The 18,526-nt window shown below is 43.6% G+C and overlaps 1 protein-coding gene across 1 annotated transcript in view; it reads right to left on the bottom strand.

The window, feature by feature from the left end:
- Positions 1-2,760: 2,760 nt before the first annotated feature.
- Pou6f2 (POU class 6 homeobox 2) overlaps positions 2,761-18,526 on the bottom strand; it is a 230,066-nt gene continuing 214,300 nt past the window's right edge. The window contains exons 7-9 of the mRNA XM_090332603.1: positions 15,226-15,394; positions 7,464-7,632; positions 2,761-3,742 (exon numbers count right to left, since the gene is read on the bottom strand). Of these exons, the coding sequence (XP_090188729.1) occupies positions 3,238-3,742; positions 7,464-7,632; positions 15,226-15,394 (843 nt within the window). The 3' untranslated portion in view covers positions 2,761-3,237. The remainder of the gene's footprint in view (positions 3,743-7,463; positions 7,633-15,225; positions 15,395-18,526) is intronic.

Raw genomic sequence — 18,526 nt, 5'->3', positions numbered from 1 at the left:
GCCAAAGTGGCTTTTATTATTATTTTTTTGTTGGCAACAATCTAAACCTTCAGTTCATGGAAACATAAAGGACATACATGTAAATGTTACTGGCATAGGAAGGTTCTTTACAAGAGGAAATGAGAAAAAGTCATAATAAAATTCAACAACAGGTGTGGTTTCAAAGACTTATGTGTTATACTGTATAATTTATATTCTTAAGAATCTGTGTAGGCACCTTTTTATGCCTTGTAGCAAAAAATTTTATCTGTAAAAAATTAATATAAGAAGCATTACAACACTTTATAAATAATTTATAAAACAATACAAAATTAGAAAACTATAAAAAAAATCACTGCACATGAATGGTTTCATGACTGTGGGATGAATATATATTTTTTTGTTCTACTTGGGATGTCTGCTTTTATTTTATATTTTCACCTTCCAAATATAGATCTTGAACTGAACAGGCCTTTTGTGACCACTGCTGATACAATTAAAATCATTCACCATCCATTATATGTTATCTTGTTAATTTCTCTTCTTGGGGGAGCTTTTCTTGATACACTTTGGAACAGGTCCTAGGAGAACAGAAAATCTGTCTTAATCAAGTTTGGGGAGTTCTGGGGTAACACTATTTATACAGGTTTTGTGGTGGTGAAACGGGCACCACGATATTTTTGGCATTGGTAAGGTGAGTTGTCCAATTGGCATCAGCAGATTGAGACAAAAAAGCTTTGAGACTAATCCCATTTCCAAGGTTACTGGTATTAAGAATTTCCTTGTTGAAAGTAGTGTCCTGACTGCTGCATGAATCTTTTTTTTTTTTTTTTGGACAGTCCTGGGACGTGAACTCTGGGCTTGGCCACTGATACTGAGCTTTAGTGCTCAAGGCTAGCACTCTAATACTTGAGTCACAGCTTCACTTCCAGTTTTTGTGATTAATTGGAGATAAGAGTCTCACTGACTTTCTTGCCCAGGCTGGCTTTAAACCCTGATCCTCAAATCTCAGCTTTCTGAGTAGCTAGGATTACAGGTGTGAACCACTGGCACCTGGCTGCATGAACGTTTTGAGAGGACAAATAAACTGCTTTATTTACCCAAACAGACAAGGAGCCAAAAGAAGCGAGTAGAACTTGTGGTGGAGGGGTGTTCTAGGGGACTGTAGGAGGTGAAATTTTAGGAGGGAAGGATGAGGTGGAATTTTTTCTTTTTCTGATCATGATTTGTCTCTAGATAGTACGTGAGTAGGATTATTAATTACTAATGATCAATGTTGACATTTTGAGAGCCAGAAAATTGATGGTTTTCTTTTGCCTGCTCCTTTGACAGAATGTCTTCTGCCTCTACCTGGGTGAAGGTATCAGCATGATTCCAAGTGTTCACCTACCCAGCCATCCTCAGAATATTCTTTGGGCTTCTTAGGGTACCATGGTCCCCTATGCCTTGGGGAAGTTTTTTTTTTTTTTAATTTAAACTGAACTTATCTTCTAGTTCTAACAGTGAAAGCTAGACTGTATCACATAAGCTACTTCTATAAGGTGTTTTTCATTAATGGAGAGACAATTTACTAGGAAATTTGCTTTCTGTTTAAGAACCCAGCCCCCTCCTCAATTCCAATTGTTTAACTCTCCCTGTCATTTTAGAGGCTCCATTTATACATCCCAAGAAAGACTGCTTCCCTGAAAAAAAGAAAAATCTTTGCCGTTGCTTGCAGATGGAAGAAGCAGCAGAAAAGATGAAGATTATTAGGGTACCCTGTGGCCCTAGAAAATCCAATTGCTAGCATTTCCTTTGTGGCCTGTTTCTTTGTGCAGGTGCATATGGGTGTGTTCATGCTTGTGTGTATTTGGACTGAAACCTTGAGACATTCCTTTGGCTATCAGACTTCTGAGAGAAATTGCTTTGCACGGAAGCATAACATAGATGTAAGTATTGAACCACATGTGCAGCTTATGTTTATATTACAAAATTAGTTTTGGTCAGCTCTCCATATACGTGGCCAATAGACGGAAAAATCCCAAGCTTGGAGTGGACAGTGAGCACAATTACAGCTGATTCCAGTGTTGACAGTTCATCGAGCACAGCTCTACTTATTTTGGAGTCTCTCCTGCATTTCCGTAGGTTCTAAGGAGAAAAGCACTGTTTCTCCCATGCTTGTGCCTTCCAGGAGGCCGAGAGGCCATGTAGGAGGGAGGGAGACAGAGAAATAGAGGAAGGAAGGGAAAATGACTCCATTTTCTTTTTTCAAACCCACAAGTCATAGTGAGAAGAAAGCAATGAAGGCTTTGGCACATGATCCAGGATGCCCCCTAAAACAAACAAACAAACAAATCTCCCCAAAAAGCCAGAAAAAGAAAGAAGCTCTTCTTTCCCCCTCCCCCAGCTTTCCCTCCAGACAAATGGAGGGAATTTCCTTGGATGGTTTGGAGAAAAAGGCCCCCATCAAGTTGGTAGAGTGGGCAAGGTGGGAGAGATGAGGCTTCCTGCTTTTCCATGAGTACAGATGGAGGAATGTGCCAACACAATGATACACGCAGCGAAGGGTGGGTGGGGTTTGCTGTGCTGTGTGTCTGACTTTGGTTAATAGGTTTTGGAGTGAATCAGTACTCAGTCCCTGACAGGGCGCCATTGCTCCTCCAGGTGGCAGCCTTGTATTCGCTTTGAACAGATACAAGTTTGTACTGGTGTGGTTGGTTTTTGTCTTTTTTTTTTTTTTTTCTTTTCTTTTCTTTTTTTTTTGGTTTAGTTTTTGTTTTTTTCTTTTCTTTTTTTAAATATTTTCATCATATACAGAAAAAATGTATGTGGTTATTATTTGGTTTGCTTTAAAAAAACTGGCTTTGGGAAGACAGGTGGAGGTAACGTCCTTACCACTCACCTTTCCATGTTGTGTTATTCCTTATTTAAAAATCTGCAACACAAAAGCAAAAACAAACAAACAGAACTTTTTTTTTTCTTTTTGGAAAAGTGATGTACATTATAAATCATTCTGTCCTCTGGGCAGTTTCCTTAGTCCTTTACATATAGTGTGATGGTGCCTCCTGGGGGTTTTTTAAAAAGTTTACCACCTTCTTCTTTTTCTTCTTCTTCTTCTTCTTCTTCTTCTTCTTCTTCTTCTTCTTCTTCTTCTTCTTCTTCTTCTTCTTCCTCTTCCTCTTCCTCTTCCTCTTCCTCTTCCTCTTCCCCTTCTTTCTTTTTTGGTGTAGTCCTAAGGATAAGCCATTTCGTTCCTCCCGATCACGAGTAGTCATCTCTTTAGGAGTTTTCTTCTAGAGAGTCTGTTAGGGGCTCCAGAGGGACTGCTGCAGCCGGCTCATGCTGTTTTAAGCGTTTAATTGTGTTCTTCAAGGCCTGCCTCTTATTGCAGAACCAAACTCTAACTACTTCCCGGTCATAGTTCAGCTTCTCAGCAATTTCGGTCATTTCCTGCCCAGAGGGATGTGTGTTCTTCTCAAAGTGGGCATTGAGGATCTCAAGGGCCTGGGGGGTGAAGGAAGTGCGCCGCTTGCGCTTTTTGGACGGTTCGCTCCCGATAAACTCGGTCAGGTTCTGCATACCTGCTCGATGGCGGGCCTCAGCCTCAGCCATCCACCGCTCAAGCACCGGCTTGATCTTCTGGGCACTTTTAGGGGTGATGTCCAGCTTTTCAAACCTGGCAGGATACAAAAGGCCAGGGTTCAGTTTGGCTGTCAGACTGCTAGCTATAGTGTTCTCTTGGGCTTCCTGTGGTAGGAAAAAGTGGCTTCTCAGGATGGTGTGTCTGGGGGGAGAATTGAGAAAGAACAGTCTTACACTGAGTCCTCTGCCAGGGTGGATCTCCTGCCTGCCTGCCTGACTGCCTGGCAGGGCGAATTCACTCCAGATTAGCAGCCAGCTGCACGGTAGCCAGCCCAGCCCAAGCCAGCACCCATCCTCCCCAAGATCCTCCATGCCAGGGCAGGCAACACATGCATGCAACACATGTTCTGTGCCAGGGCAGGCGAAACACATGTTCCGTGCCAGGGCAGGCGACATATATGCATGCAACACACACACACACACACACACACACACACACACACACACACGGTCATGATGGACAGATGGAAGCACAAACAAAAACTCATCTCTCTTTTCCCTCCAAGCTTTGATTTTTAATGCTATCATCTCTACTTTCCCCTCAACAGCACCCAAGGAAAGGACATTCAAGCAACACCCATCACCATGTTTCATCGAAAAGAATGGTATTTTCCCCTTGGTTTTCTTACATCTCTCCTCATGATTGGTGAGGAAAATAGTTCAGTTGCTGTCAGAGTCTGATGGCCACAAGGGGAGTCTGATGGCTCCTCTTGACTGTCTTTTTATCTCCATTTTGTGTCTTAGTTTAACTGCTCTCTTTCTCTCTCTGGTAACGATTTTCACCATATGTAAGTTAACAGCACGCCCCCCTCTTTCCAGGTGAAATACAGCCCACGTGTTACTTTGCAGGTCTAGCTTAAGCAGCTGACTCCTCTGTAATTACCATGAAACACCCCAGGCCTGGTTGTGCTAAGGCCTTCTCATGCCTTCCGCTCACTGCCAAGCCTAATGGCGCTCCGTGCCCAGGGCATCAAGCTGTGTTGAATGTGCAATATCTGGAAACTCTAGTCGAATGATATCATTTGCTGCAAATGAAGTCTTCTATATAGATCAATCGCCATCAGTGACTCTTTGCTGCACTGACTTGAAAAAATAGGAAATATCCTTGACTAAATTATATAGTGTGTTTCTAAGGATCATCTCGACCCTCAGTTCATATGCACACTCAATAAGATATGAAAAAGGACCAGCTCCTTTTATCTAGTTGTGTCTCTTCAATCCAAATCCATAACCTTCCAGGATTGACAACTCCCTTCTCTCTCTCTCTTTGAACGTGTTCCATGCAGTTGAAAAGAATAAGTGATGTGACTTCAGAGTGTGTCTTATTATAATAGTCTGTTTTCCAGGAGCAGTGCCGATATGTTTTATGACGGACGATGCTTACAAAAAGACAGAAGAGATTGGGCTGTCTTTATGTGTGATAAGCTTACTTTTGGCAGTGCATTTTTTAAAAGGTCTTTTCCATTAGGATAAGCAGCATAAATAATATTAAAATTTCATGACATCGTCTTCCACTAGGGTTTGAGAAAGTACTTGTGTATTTTTTATTATTTATTTATTTATATATTTTTTTGCCAGTCCTGGGCCTTGACCTCAAGGCCTGAGCACTGTCCTTAGGCTTTCTCAAGGCTAGCGCTCTACCACTTGAGCCACAGCACCACTTTCGACTTTTTCTGTGTATGTGGTACTGAGGAATCAAACCCAGGGCTTTGTGCATGCTAGGCAAGCACTCTACCACTAGGCCATGCTCCTCGCCCCACTTGTTTATTTAAAAAGAAATCCAACTTTAGGTCAAAGGGGGAGGAAGACTATTTGCCTTCCATGGCCTGCCCCCTCCTTCAAGCCATGTTCCTTCATAGGTCAGCATTTGCCATAAAAGGCCCAGCGTTTGAATGAACTTGTGGGGCAACACTAGTGGCTTGACAGTATCCTGGCAAGAGATGAGAACTTGGGAAAAGGATGCTCAGTGCTTTGTGAGGGGTCTTTTCCCCCCACAAGTGTCTGATGGAGAGGGGCCTAACAGTGTCCCAGAGTCCCTACTGCTAATGAGGGAACAGTGACACACCAGAGGAATCCCTGCAGAGCACATTGCTTCCCATGCTGTGAATTCACTGAAATCCTTCCAGGGTAAGATCTTGCTTTCCCCCAAGACTTTAATGAACTAATGGATTAATTTGGGAGGTGGATAGCTCCATAAATGACATCATTCAAATGCTGGAAACGAATGGAAGGCCCCTAAAGTCCAGGTATCTAATAACCTATCCATGATTTGTTATATGATATATATCTGATTTGTTATATGACAAAGTACCTATGGTCATTGTATCTTCCGGTGGGTAAGACTTTAGAAATCACCATACCTGACTGGAAATATCCAAGCAATGTTCAGCATGGGAGTTAAAGGACACTTCACTCAATAAAAGACAGACATAGTTTTGGGCTAAAAAGAAGCCAGAGAGAAATCTAGCAGCCATAGGTAAGTTGGCAACAACTTAAAAAAACAAAACAAAAACCAAAACCCCCAAAACCTGTGCCTGTCTTTATCATGGGGCTGTCAAGATGAAACAATATTAATGTTTCCCACCGGGAAGCTAGGGTATTCATATCATTCGTGCTTGTTAGCATCAAGGTTTCAGTACATGTTGTTTGGAATAACATATACAAGCCTTGAAACAAATTCCCCAGCAGTAGTATCCTTGTATAGACTGAATAAAGGTTATTTTCTACAGGGAGGTATCTTATAAGAAAAAACAGTAGGGGAGACCATAGAAGTGAGAGGATCCTATGGTGCTTTTTGTATTTAACAACAATCAATGGGTTTTATGGAAAATCATTGAGCAAAATGTGAGCTGCAAGCTACTACCCCATACTGATGTTATTTATAACCTTAGTCTTAAACTGCAGGGAAAGTACACTTCCGTCCTTTGGGGAATACATTAAAAGTATAAAGAGCAGATAAAAAGACAGCATTTCATGGATCACCAAGAACAAAATCCACTTAAATGAGTTTAGAGTTGGTTCCTTGGCTTTTCCTGATGGAGGATTCATAAGGTATTGCCCAAGAGGAAAAAGCTCTTACAGAGTGCCTTCGTTACCTCATGCATAAACATGGGATTAGTGTTGCACACACACATACACACACACACACACACACACACATGCACAGGGTCTGTTTTCTTCCCATGACTTAACCCAGATCAACTTGAGTACAACCAAGGCTGGATTTCGTCACTTAAAAATTTTTTTTTTTGGTAGGGGGATTGGAGTTGGACCTAGTGTGGGCAGGGTAAAGCCAGGTTGTCACAGTCCCTCTCAGAGCTCCTTTAAAGAGTAGCAGCTTCTTTTTCGGAAAAGCAAAACCAACAAAACCACCACCACCAAAACAAATACTTGGAAAGCTGTGCCTAGGAAGGTAAATTAAAAAAAAAATCCGTCAAGGTTAGTTGCCAGATTGGTTAATTTCTTTCTTTCTTTTTTTTTTTTTTAAATGTGTTTTTGTAGAACACACTCCCTGCCTCCTCGAGGCAGGGAATGGTGACAGCGTGGACGCACACAGGCCTGTGCTCATGAGGCCAGCGTGAAGCTCGGAGTGGACGACTGTCTGTCGGCCACCAACTGCACAGGGCCCGGGAGAGGGGGCCGGAGCCCTGGGGGGGGGGGTGTGACTTTCCAACCACACAGCCTTGGAGTTCTCGGTGCATTGACCTGAGGCATGGAGGCCCCCCGCCCCGCATTGGTTTCTGCAGTGGCATCTTCCTTTGCATACATACAGGTACCCCAGGCTCGGTTCCCATGCTCTGCCTGACGAATGGCTAAGCCGCGAAGGCATGGAGGCCCAGGCCGGCCCGGCCAGGCGCGGTTACCTGCAGATGGCCGACTGGCTGTAGGCGGGGCCCTCTGTAGCACTGAGAGCTTGTCCCACCTGAGTCTGGGTCAGGCCAAGGGAGAGGCGTCGGATTTTAAAAGCTTTGGCAAATTCTCGGATCTCTTCCAGATTAACCCCATCCACCTCACCCGCTGCCGTTTGAGGATCTGTGGAGATGGTTGTTGAAAATGGAATCAATATGTCAACCCACTGCCCAGTTGAGGGTCTTTCTTACCCGGTATAAGGACCAGCGTCCCTCACGGAAAATTGCTTTCAGACACACCTCACCCTTCCACACAGCATCCTTCCAGATGTTTCTAGCTCCAATAGAGCCTGCTTACTTCTTCCGTGCAAGGGCTCACCCCTTAGGGCTAGCAAAGAACAAACAACCCAGCCAGGAGAGGAGAGTTTCCCCCAATGTGGCTTCAAGCTGTCTATAAACATGTTGAGACACTGTGCAAAAATATTCTTCTTCTTTTTTCCTACTTGAAATGTCTCAATCGGCATCTTTCGGGCTAAGGCTGAAGCCTCAGAAAGGAACAGGAAATGATATTTTGTATTTTTCCTCCTACCTGCTCTCCATGCACTCTGGGCTTGACAGATGGTAATCTTGCCTAATATTTATTTATTTAGTATTATTTTTTTAGGATCCCATTAGCTCCTCAGATGCACATGCTCACAAAGCTGTGAGAATAATATTGTCTCCCCCCCACCTTTCTCCTTCATAGCAGTTTTCTGCCACAGCTGCCTTTGTCCCCTAAAAGGGCACATAATCAAAAATGCCTACCACAGAAAGGCTCCTTCGGAGCTGAATAACGCGGTCAATTTAGGACTTATCAAGGGAAATGACACAACAGCTGGAGAATGAAACTTTCCACCCCCCTGGCTACTGACCCCTGAATAAATGAAAGAGTATTCCAAGCTGCAGACAGCATGGGCTGGGGAAGGTGGAAGATTTCAAAGTACTGCTCTGTCCTGCCTGTTGTGAAGCCAGTCCCCCTGCAAGCTAGTACTATTGTTCTCTCCCTCATCCCTCGGACTTAGGTGAGAAGTTTTCCCTTCCTCTTTCTGCACAAGAACCCATCAATTTCAGTAAATTCAATTTCTTGTCCATGGATGGTGGTTGGACTATATTTCTTGTCTGGGTTCAGGGCTACAGACAGTTTGGTTGTTAGGAAAAGAAACAAAACATTTGCACTCGAAGTGACTTTTTCTTTTTCTTTCCTTTAATATTTACTCAAGCAAAAGCAAGCAAGATTCTGCATCAGCAACAAAAATAAAGGAGGGTGAAGTTCAAGTGGTAGACCTCTTGCCCGACATGAACGAGGCCCTAGGTTCAGTCCTCAGTGCAAAGAAACAAATGGGCACAAATGGTTTGTACCTTGCAGTCTCAGCTACTTGGGAAGCTAAGGCTGGAAGATGGCTTGAATGCAGGAGTTTAGGGTTAGCCTAGACAATATAGCAAGACACCCCCTCCCCATCTCTTTAAAAAAGGTCCTTTTCTTTTCTTTTCTTTTCTTTCTCTCTCTCTCTCTCTCTTTCTTTCTTTCCTTTTTTTTTTTTTGCCAGTACTGGGCTTGAACTTAGGGCCTGAGCACTGCCACTGGGCTTTCTTAAGGCTAGCACCTACCACTTGGGCCACAGAACCACTTCTTGCTTTTTCCTGTGTATGTGGTAGCAAAGAATCAAACCCAGGGCTTCGTGCATGTTAGGCAAGCACTCTACTAGACTACTCTCCTAGCCCTTCCTTTGAAATTTTCATACCAGTGGTTCTATTTTTTTCCTTCCTATCCCTCCCTCCCTCCCTCCTTCCCATTCTCTTTTCCTTCCTTCCTTCCTTCCTTCTTCCATTTCTCTCCTCTCTTCCTCCATCCCTCCTCTCTCCTCCTCTCCTCTCTCCTCTCCTGTCCTTTCATTTCTTTTCCTTCTCTCTCTCCTTATTTCTCTCTCTTCTTTCCCTCCCTCCCTCCTTTCCTTCCTTCCTTCTGCCCTCCCTCCCTCCCTCCCTCCCTCCCTCCCTCCCTCCCTTCCTTCCTTCCTTCCTTCCTTCCTTCCTTCCTTCCTTCCTTCCTTCCTTCCTTCCTTCTTGCTTTCTTGTGTCAGTACTTGGCCCCTTGGCTTTTTCAAATCAAGACTGGTTCTCTACCACTTGGGCAAATCTCCACTTCCAGGTTTTTGCTGAATAATTGGAAATAAAAATCTTGGAATTTTTTTCTGCCCAAGCTGGCTTTAAACTAAGATCCTTAGATCTCAGCCTACTGAGTAGCTAGGATTACAGGTGTGAGCCACCAGCACCTGGTTTTTAAGTATTTTTTTAAGTGGTTTCTGGGAGATGCTAGCTGGGTGGAAGAAGGTGGTAGGAGATAAATAATAAACACACACACACACACACACCAATTAGAGGTAGGGTTACTCAAGAAGTAACGATGTGTATCTGCCCTGCAGAAGGGAGGAGACACTGGGTTGGTTGTTTGAATGGGCAGCCCTGGGGGAGTGGAGAGATCTAATGTTGATAAATGGGAACTTGGTGAACCTGGAAGGTGCTGGGCTGAGCAGGGAAGGTGGGAACTAAGAGATTGATAGTGGTCTATGGAGCTCTGGCTAGGGATTGGTAACTGTATCAGGATTGAGACTCTATGTGCATGGGTGGATTGCAGGGGTCAATTAGAAAACCAGTTTAGTTGTTACAATGAATTTAAATACTACCTTTTCTTCCCCTACCTCCCTTGCCCAAAGTCTGGCAATACATAGTTAATATCTGGTTTGGGTCAACTCTGGTGGAGGCTTCCTGGCCCAGTGGCCAAGATTGGCTTCCAGTATTCCCAAAGGATTCCATGCTCCCAAAAGTCTTGGGCCCCCTTCTCTTGTTTCTTCATCCCTAACCTCCTAGGGAAAGGTGTTGCAAAGAAAGAGTGTAGGGAAGAACTCAGCTTCCTAGAGCTTGTGAATTTTCTGAACCTTTGCATCAATTCCTACAGAAAAAGCGAGATTCTTCATGCTCTTTGGGGGAGGGGCACTGGATCTATCAATGCATTTGGTAATTCCTGGTTGGCTGGAACAGATGTCTGTCTTTCTGGCTCTCGTGTCCAGCACTCCTCAGCCCTGCTGGCTGCCCGGTGCAGCTGTTGTTTCTGGGGAAGGGTTAGGAAAAATCATAGTACAATTATTGTGGTTTTCCTAAGGGTAGCAGGACAATAAGAGATGTTAAATGCATTTGCAGAATTAAGATTTTATGGGGACAGAGGGTTATTAGAAGTTAAAAGAAAAAGTTAACACCTTCTTGCAAGGGGAGTAGAACAAGAAAAATAATGCTGAGAAATCTTCACTTAGAGCTGAGAAGTTCAGCTGGTACAGAATGGCACAGTGTTTGGGGGGGAAAAAAAGGGCCAAGCCTCTCTTCATAAGGCAGGGTGGAGGAATCTGGCAGCACTGTATGGTAGACAATAAATGTTCAAGACTAGAAAAAAATAAAAGAAAGGAAGCCAGAGATTTCTGTGGGGTTCTTTCTTTCTTTCTTTTGTCAGTTGTGAGGCTTAAACTCGAGGTCTGGATGTTGTGTCTGAGCTCTTTTGCTCTAGGCTAGCACTCTACCATTTTGAGCCACAGCACCACTCCTGGCTTCCTGGTAGTTAACTGGTGATGAGTCTCATGGGCGATCTTGCTTGGGTTGGCTTGGAACTGCAGTCCTCAGATCTCAGCCTCCTGAGTAGCTAGGATTACAGGCCTGATCCATCAACACCCGGAAGTCTTTTTCTTTTTGTTAGATCATTGACAATAGCTAATGCTGAAAGCTGTGGGTGTTGAGTCCCCATGCACAGAACAGTGTGGTGCATATGATCAAGCCTTTATTGAGAACTCAAGAGAAATGGACACCTGGATCAGGAGTCCAGTGTTTTCCATGAGGTCCCAGTGAATATTCATTAGGCCTTTTTCTCCTCTTACATGCTTTCAACTCCTGCCTTTTCTCCTGGTACTGCCAGAGAGGTGATAGGAGAAATTCTTGTGAAACACACAGATGATGGATTGACAGGGAGACTCAGTATCTGTGTAAATTGTTGATTGATGGTGGCTTCTTCTTTCCTTCCTCTCCCCACCTCTCCTTCCCACCTTTCTTTCCTTCCTTTGGAACTGGGTTTTGGAGCCATGTCCCCAGCCCTTTTTGCCTTCACTAAATATATACACATATATGTATATGTATATATATGTATTTCAAATAAGGTCTCCTGCATATACTCAGGTTAGCTGGGATGGTAATCTACCTATTTATACTTCCTACACAGCTAGGATGACAGTTATACGCGCTGTGTCCAGCTCTTGATGAAGATGGGGGTCTTGTATTTATGTCCAGGCTAGTTCTGAATCATGAAATCATGATTCTCCAACTCTTTCTGCTTCTTGTATAGCTAATGTTATAGGTATGATCCTCTGACACATGGTGAGATTTCTGTATGCGTGTGTGTGTGTGTGTGTGTGTGTGTGTGTGTGTGTGTGTGTGTGTGTTTGTGTTTGGCAGAATTGAGGTTTGAACTCAGGGCCCACATTTGCCAGACTGGTACTTTACCACTTTAGCCATGTCACTAGCCATGTTTTTTTTTTTTGCTGGCTTATGTTGGAGATGAAGTCTAGTGACTTTTCTGCTTGGCCTGGCCTCCAACCACAATCCTCCAGATTTCAGCCTCCTGAGTAGTTGAGATTTCAAGTACAAGCCACTGTTGACATTCTAAGATTGCATTCTTTTTTTTCATATATTTTTTATTGTAATTAATAGAAGGATTACATGATATTTGCCAGATAGATGGTGCTTATCCTCAAAGCTCAGGTGGTAAAACATATACATCTATACTAATAGGTTCCTAGAATATAGGAGTCTTTCCATACAAAGAAGGTCACTTACCACTGGGGAAACATTAGCTTTATCTTGTTCATGAGTTACTTGTCTTTGGACTTCAGAAGAATTCTTTGGCTGGTATTTGAAGGATGCTTGTAAATAATAAAATAGAGTATGATACTAGTGTTCTTCTTTCTAATTTTAAGATTTCTTGTGAACTCCTATGTTGTTTCACTGTTGGAGCAGTTGTCCTTTCTGAAGGAATGCTTGCTTTTTGTGTTTGAGGAGGGAAAATATGTTTGGTAAATGGAGGCTTTCCTGGAACCTTACTTTTGCTGTCACTCTAGCTCAGAGTATATGACCTTGCATGGGTAGTGGTTATCCTGGCTTTCTGTTATTCATTTTCCTCATCCGGAGAGGTTGGGTTAATTTTTTTTTTGCCGGTCGTGGGGCTTAAATTCAGAGCCTGAGCACTTGGGCTTTCTCAAGGCTAGAGCTCTACCATTTGAACCACAGAACCTCTTTCGGGTTTTTTCTATGTATGTGGTATGGAGGAATCGAACCCGGGTCTTCGTGCATGCTAGACAAGCGCTCTACTACTAGGTCAGACTCCCAGCCTGGAAGTGATATGTTTTGTAGGAGTTTGCTTCAGATTCAGTCAGCCCCACAGAATACATAGAGGGCTAAAGTGAGGACAAATATCACCTTGAGTCTGAACCTTGCTATAGAAGGACAATTGAACATGAAACTAGGCAGTGATCCAAAGGTGTTTGATCATTTTTCCCTCAGTACATCTGGAATGCATGGTCTGAAAATTTGAAAGTAAAGGATTTCAAAAATCCATTTTAAAAATGAAGGTAATAGATAGTTGTGTGAAAACAGCCATGGTTGTAGAATCTTCTGCCTGGCCCCTTGACTCATGTGGCCTTAAGTACTCAGGACAGATTTGTGGGCTTTGTTGTATTTTTGTGTTTTCGATTTAGCTCCTCCTGGCTTTTACTTTGGGCCTATGAGTTCAGGGTTGGTAAAGAAGTTGAAGTGATTGATCAATATCACTCTTCCCTGACCCTCACAGTGTGATTGTTAAAGGAGCCAGAAGTATCATTAAGGAGGCTGCCAAAGTGTGAATTAATAACTTACATAAGCAACGTTTCCTCGTAGTGTTGGTCTCAAAGCAAATGAGTTTACTTATCAAGTATTTCTGAAGACTAAGAAATTACTTAGAATGTGTGGTGGAACGTGGGAGAAGAGCCTACTAGCAATACAGTGACTTCACTGACTGGGGAAAATGGCCTGAATTACAAATCAGGGGTTTTCTTATGCGATAAGCCATTACTGAGTGTTTATGTTCGAGTTTTGTTTTTCTAGATCTAGGTAGTAGTTCTATGCTATCTGAGAGTCTAGTTTAAAGTCAGAGGCTAACCAAAAAGTGTATTTAAAAATAAAACACCAGCGAGGTGCTGGTGGCTCACATATGTCATCCTAGTTACTAAGCTTTGAGGATTGCAGTTTGAGGTTTGCCAGCCCGGGCAGGAAAGTCCATGAAACTATTATCTCCAAAAGACTTCTCAAAAGCCAGAAATAGAACTGTGGTTCAAATGGTAGCCTTGAGCAAAAGAAGCCCAGGGACAGCACCCAAGTCCTGAGTTCAAGCCCCAGGACTGAAAGAAGACAACAACAATAACACCCCAAACACAGCAATACCCCCACCTCAGGCTAATCAGTTTTTAAAAAGCACACTGTAGAATCTCGAGCTTTAATTTGGAGCATTTGTTATATGCTTGCTATTTCTTCTAGACATTCTAAAACCCCAAACTGTAGAAACGGCATGTGCTGATGGTAGGAAGTATCTCAGAGACTGAGCAGGGTTTAGCTCAAGACATCGTGTGTTCCTATCCAGTGCTTAGTTCAGCAACTGAGGGCCGTGAAGAGACCAGGGATGTGGTGCTCTTCACATAGGAAGGTCTTGCCATTGCTATAGCATGAATTTGCCATTCCTTTGCCTGGAATGGGCAAGAGGCATGAAAGCTACTTGTTGTCATGTGGCAGATTGGCCAACAGGAAGACAAAGACATAGCCGGTGATTTTGATCAGAGGTTCTGTGATGTTGTGATCTAATCAGGAATGGTTTTGTTTTTGGTCTTGGTTCCTGGTGTTCTTAAAATTCTTATAACAAGCTAGGGGCTGGTGGTTACACCTGTACTCCTGGCTACTCAAGAGGCTGCGATCTGAGGATCCTGAACTGAAGCCAGCCCAGGAAAGCCTGTGAGACTCTTATCGCCAATAAGCTACCCCCCAAATGCTGAAAGTGGCACTGTGGCTCAAGTGGTAGAGTGCTAATCTTGAGCAAAAGAAGCTCATGGACAGCCCTGAGTTCAAACCCCAGAAGCAGCACATACATACAAAACATCTTATGTCCTAAGCAATAGGGATGCTAAGACTATATTTTGTCTACTTGTCCTGTTGCCAGCCAGCTGAGTTCCTGTTGCTGCTTATTTCAGTCCTGAGCTATCTCTCCTGTCTGTGAAAGTGGCAGGTCTGAATCAGCTCATCAGGAACCCCTTAAAAGCAGGGCTGGTGGAGGCTGGACTAATCTGTAATCTCTTTAAAGGAATCATCTGGACGTGGTCTTCATGAATGTCACCCCAAAATTGGCTCAGGAATAGTAGAAAATTTCTGGGAGAGAGAGAGAGAGAGAGAGAGAGAGAGAGAGAGAGAGAGAGAGAGAGAGAGAGAGAGAGAGAGAGAGAGAGAGAGAGAGAGAGACAGAGAGAGAGAGAGAGAGAGAGAGAGAGAGAGAGAGAGAGAGACAGAGAGAGAGAGAGAGACAGAGAGAGAGACAGAGAGAGAGACAGAGAGAGAGAGAGACAGAGAGAGAGACAGAGAGAGAGACAGAGAGAATGATTTAAATGGATCCAGAAAGGATACTTACTGCTGACCAACTGGCCCACACTCAAAGCTGAAGAAGAGGAGGATGAGGAGGAAGAGGAGGAAGCCTGTCGCACCGGACTTTGAGACATGGCTGCTTGGCTGTGAGCCAGGTGTAGAATGTTGCCTTGGGAACCTGCTTGACCCACGGCCGTCGGGGAGGGTTGGTGGAGCTACATAGGGTAGGGGGAAGGGGTGTAAAAAATACACAAATGAATGAAACGATCTGGGGGAGGGTTAATGCCAGGAACAGAAGTTTCATCTGGAATTGAAAAATTCTAATTTCCAAGAATAGAGAGCATAACTCTCAGGCAGAGTACAGGATCCATGCCACAGGCAGGAATCATATTTTTTATTTTTGTCTGTATTGTCATTTGCTTGACAGGCGTTTTATGAGCAACTCTAAATATATTATTAATTTCCTACTTGGCTTGCTCGAGCACCCAATTTTCTGCGTTTCTCAGTCATAGCGTGTGGCTGGACCCTTTCTGCATGTTCATATAATGACTACACACCTGATGGGTTTCTTAAACATGGGCATACAAAATGAAACACCAGCAGCTAGAATGCAAAAACTCAGACTTGAAGCAGGGCTATACGCTGCCATTTTAGCTTACATGAAACTGGTAGTTTGGAGAAAGTTCAAACTTTAAGCTGAGTGTATGAGGTTGCCTTCCTTCCTTCCTTCCTTCCTTCCTTCCTTCCTTCCTTCCTTCCTTCCTTCCTTCCTTCTCTCCTCTTTTGCTGTACTAATGTTTAAACTCAGGGCCTTTTGCTTGCTAGACAGGTGCTCTACCACTTGAGCCATACCTCTATCCCCATAATTGGGACCTCTTTGCTTTCCCAGATCCAAGAGCCTGGGAGGATTGCTGTGGAGTAGGTAAAAATGATTCTCTGAAATCCTCTAGAAAAGCAAGAGAGAAATGGGAAGAGTCAAGACAACACCATCCCATAATATCTGCACCTCTCAGCCATTTCTTTACTTCGTGTCAGTTACTAAGGGCATCAAGGTCTCCTCCCACCTAATTCTCACCTCAGTGGCAGGCATGGGCGTTATTTCCATCCTATGTATGAAGGAAAGGAAGTAGAAACACGGAGAGATTAAAGACATTCACTGTGGAGATAGAGTTGGTCCCTGGAAACAGAAAGTCTAGTCCTGGGCTCAAGCTAATTATTACAATGCCAAAAGGAAGCCTTTAGGTAATTAAAATAATTTTTGTGGGCAGGAAGTAAGGTTATCTTGATGTCTGTATGTTCACTATTCTTTTCCAGGTTACCTAAGGACTGTCATTCTGTGAGTCAAGAGGAGTTTGGATAAATAAGGCGAGAAGGAAGAGGAAATGGGGAGGGGGCAGGTGGCAGGTTCACCTCGACTCCCAGGGGAGCTCTGTCTCCATTCTCTGTTGCTTATCTAGAAAGATGGAGCCAGGAGCATGGCAGGATCCATGCTGAAGGCCATCTTTACAGTTAACAATTCATTTTGTGACTGTGTAACATTTTTGGGGGGTACCCAGTACTTTTATATCCATCATCACACTCAAAGAAGGACAGCTAGATTCCTGGATGCAGAAATAAATCAGATCTTGAACTTTGATGGGAGATGCTAGCCACAAAACAGGCCTCAATCTTGGTGATCATCTTGTTTAATAGCTGAGAGCCAGCCTGGGACATTTCAACTTCACATTTAGCATTGCTTCCCTACTGTGTGTACTTGTTTTCCATTTATCTTTATTGATCTATAATTTATACATAATAAAACATATCCATTTCAAACAGAGTTTCAGGAATTTTGTCAAATGAATTTGCCGTCATACATCACTACCACAAACAAGATAGAAAATGTTTTTGCTATTCCACAGAAGTCCCTCTTTTCTTCCCAGACAACCTCTGCTCTTCTTTCTCTCACTCTGACTTCATGGGCATGATTCTAGAAAGGGAATCCTACAGAAACACCTCCCCCCCTTAATTTTGTTTCTTTTGCTTGGCATGCTTCTTCTTCTTTTTTTTTTTTTTTGAGATTCACTCATTATACTGCATGTGACTCCATCTCTTTTTATTCTTAATAGTATGCCAGTATGTAAACATATATACACACATGCACACATTGTGTTTATCATCCATTCTCTTTCACCAGTTTGAGCTGTTCCCATGTTGGGACTAGTAAAGGAATATGAATAGTATAGTTCTTATAAACATTTATGTACAAATCTGTATGACTACTTTGTTTTTCACCCGGGGGGGGGCAGGAGTTTGGCCTAGTGGTAGAGTGCTTGCCTAGCATGCATGAAGACTTGGGTTCGGTTCCTTGGCTCCACATACATAGAAAAAAGCTGGAAGTGGTGCTGTGGCTCAAGTGGTAGAGCTCTAGCCTTGAGGAAAGTCCAAGGACAGTGCTCAGGCCCTGAGCACAAGCCCAGGACTGGCAAAAAATTAAAAATTACTTAAAGTTGTCTGGCACTGGTAATCCTAGCTACTCGGGAGGCTGAGATCTGAGGATTGTGCTTCAAAGCTAGCCAAGGCAGACAAGTCCATGAGACCCTCATGGCCAATAGACTACTTAGAAAGAGCCAGAAGTGGCTCTGTGGCTCTGTGGCTCAAGTGGCACTAGTCTTTTTTTTTTTTTTTTGTGGGTCATGGGGCTTAAACTTAGCCTAGGCGCTGTCTCTGAGCTCTTCAGCTTAAGGCCACCGCCCTAACCCTGGGCCTGGGCACTGTCCCTGAGCTCTTCAGCTCTAGGCTGCTACCCTACCCTTGAGCCAAGCCCCATTTTTAGAGGTTAATTGGAGATAAGAGTCTCAGGTCCTTCTGTGCCTGGGCTGGTTTTGAACCTTGATCCTCAGATCTCAGCCTCTTGAGTAGCTAGGATTACAGCTGTGAGCCTGGCTATGGTGCTAGTCTTGAGCACAAAGAGGCTCAAAGACAGCATGTAGGCATTGAGTTCAAGGTCCAGAACTGGCAAAAAAAAAAAATTAAAGTGCCTTTTTTTCCCTGCCAGTCCTGGGCCTTGAACTCAGGGCCTAAGCACAGTCCTTGAGCTTTCTTAAGGCTAGCGACCTACCAGTTGAGCCACAGTATGACTTCTGGCTTTTTCTATATATGTAGTACTGAGGAACCAAACTGGGGCCTTCCTGCATGCTAGGTAAACACTCTACCATTAGGCCAAAATCCCAGCCCCTTAAAGTGCTTTTAAATCAAGTGAATGGTTACCTTTAGAGCCGGGTTAGTAAGGCACTACCTTGGAAAAGCCTTTAGGGCTCAGATTTTCCTTTGGTTCTCTGCATGGTAAAAGTTGGTAGCAAACTCCT

The sequence above is a fragment of the Megascapheus bottae genome, chromosome 5, assembly GCF_031878675.1.
Source record: "Megascapheus bottae isolate mThoBot1 chromosome 5, mThoBot2.hap1, whole genome shotgun sequence".
NCBI lineage: Eukaryota > Metazoa > Chordata > Mammalia > Rodentia > Geomyidae > Megascapheus > Megascapheus bottae.
The sequence above is the reverse complement of the archived record's forward strand: the minus strand, read 5'-3'. Positions and strand labels throughout refer to the sequence as shown.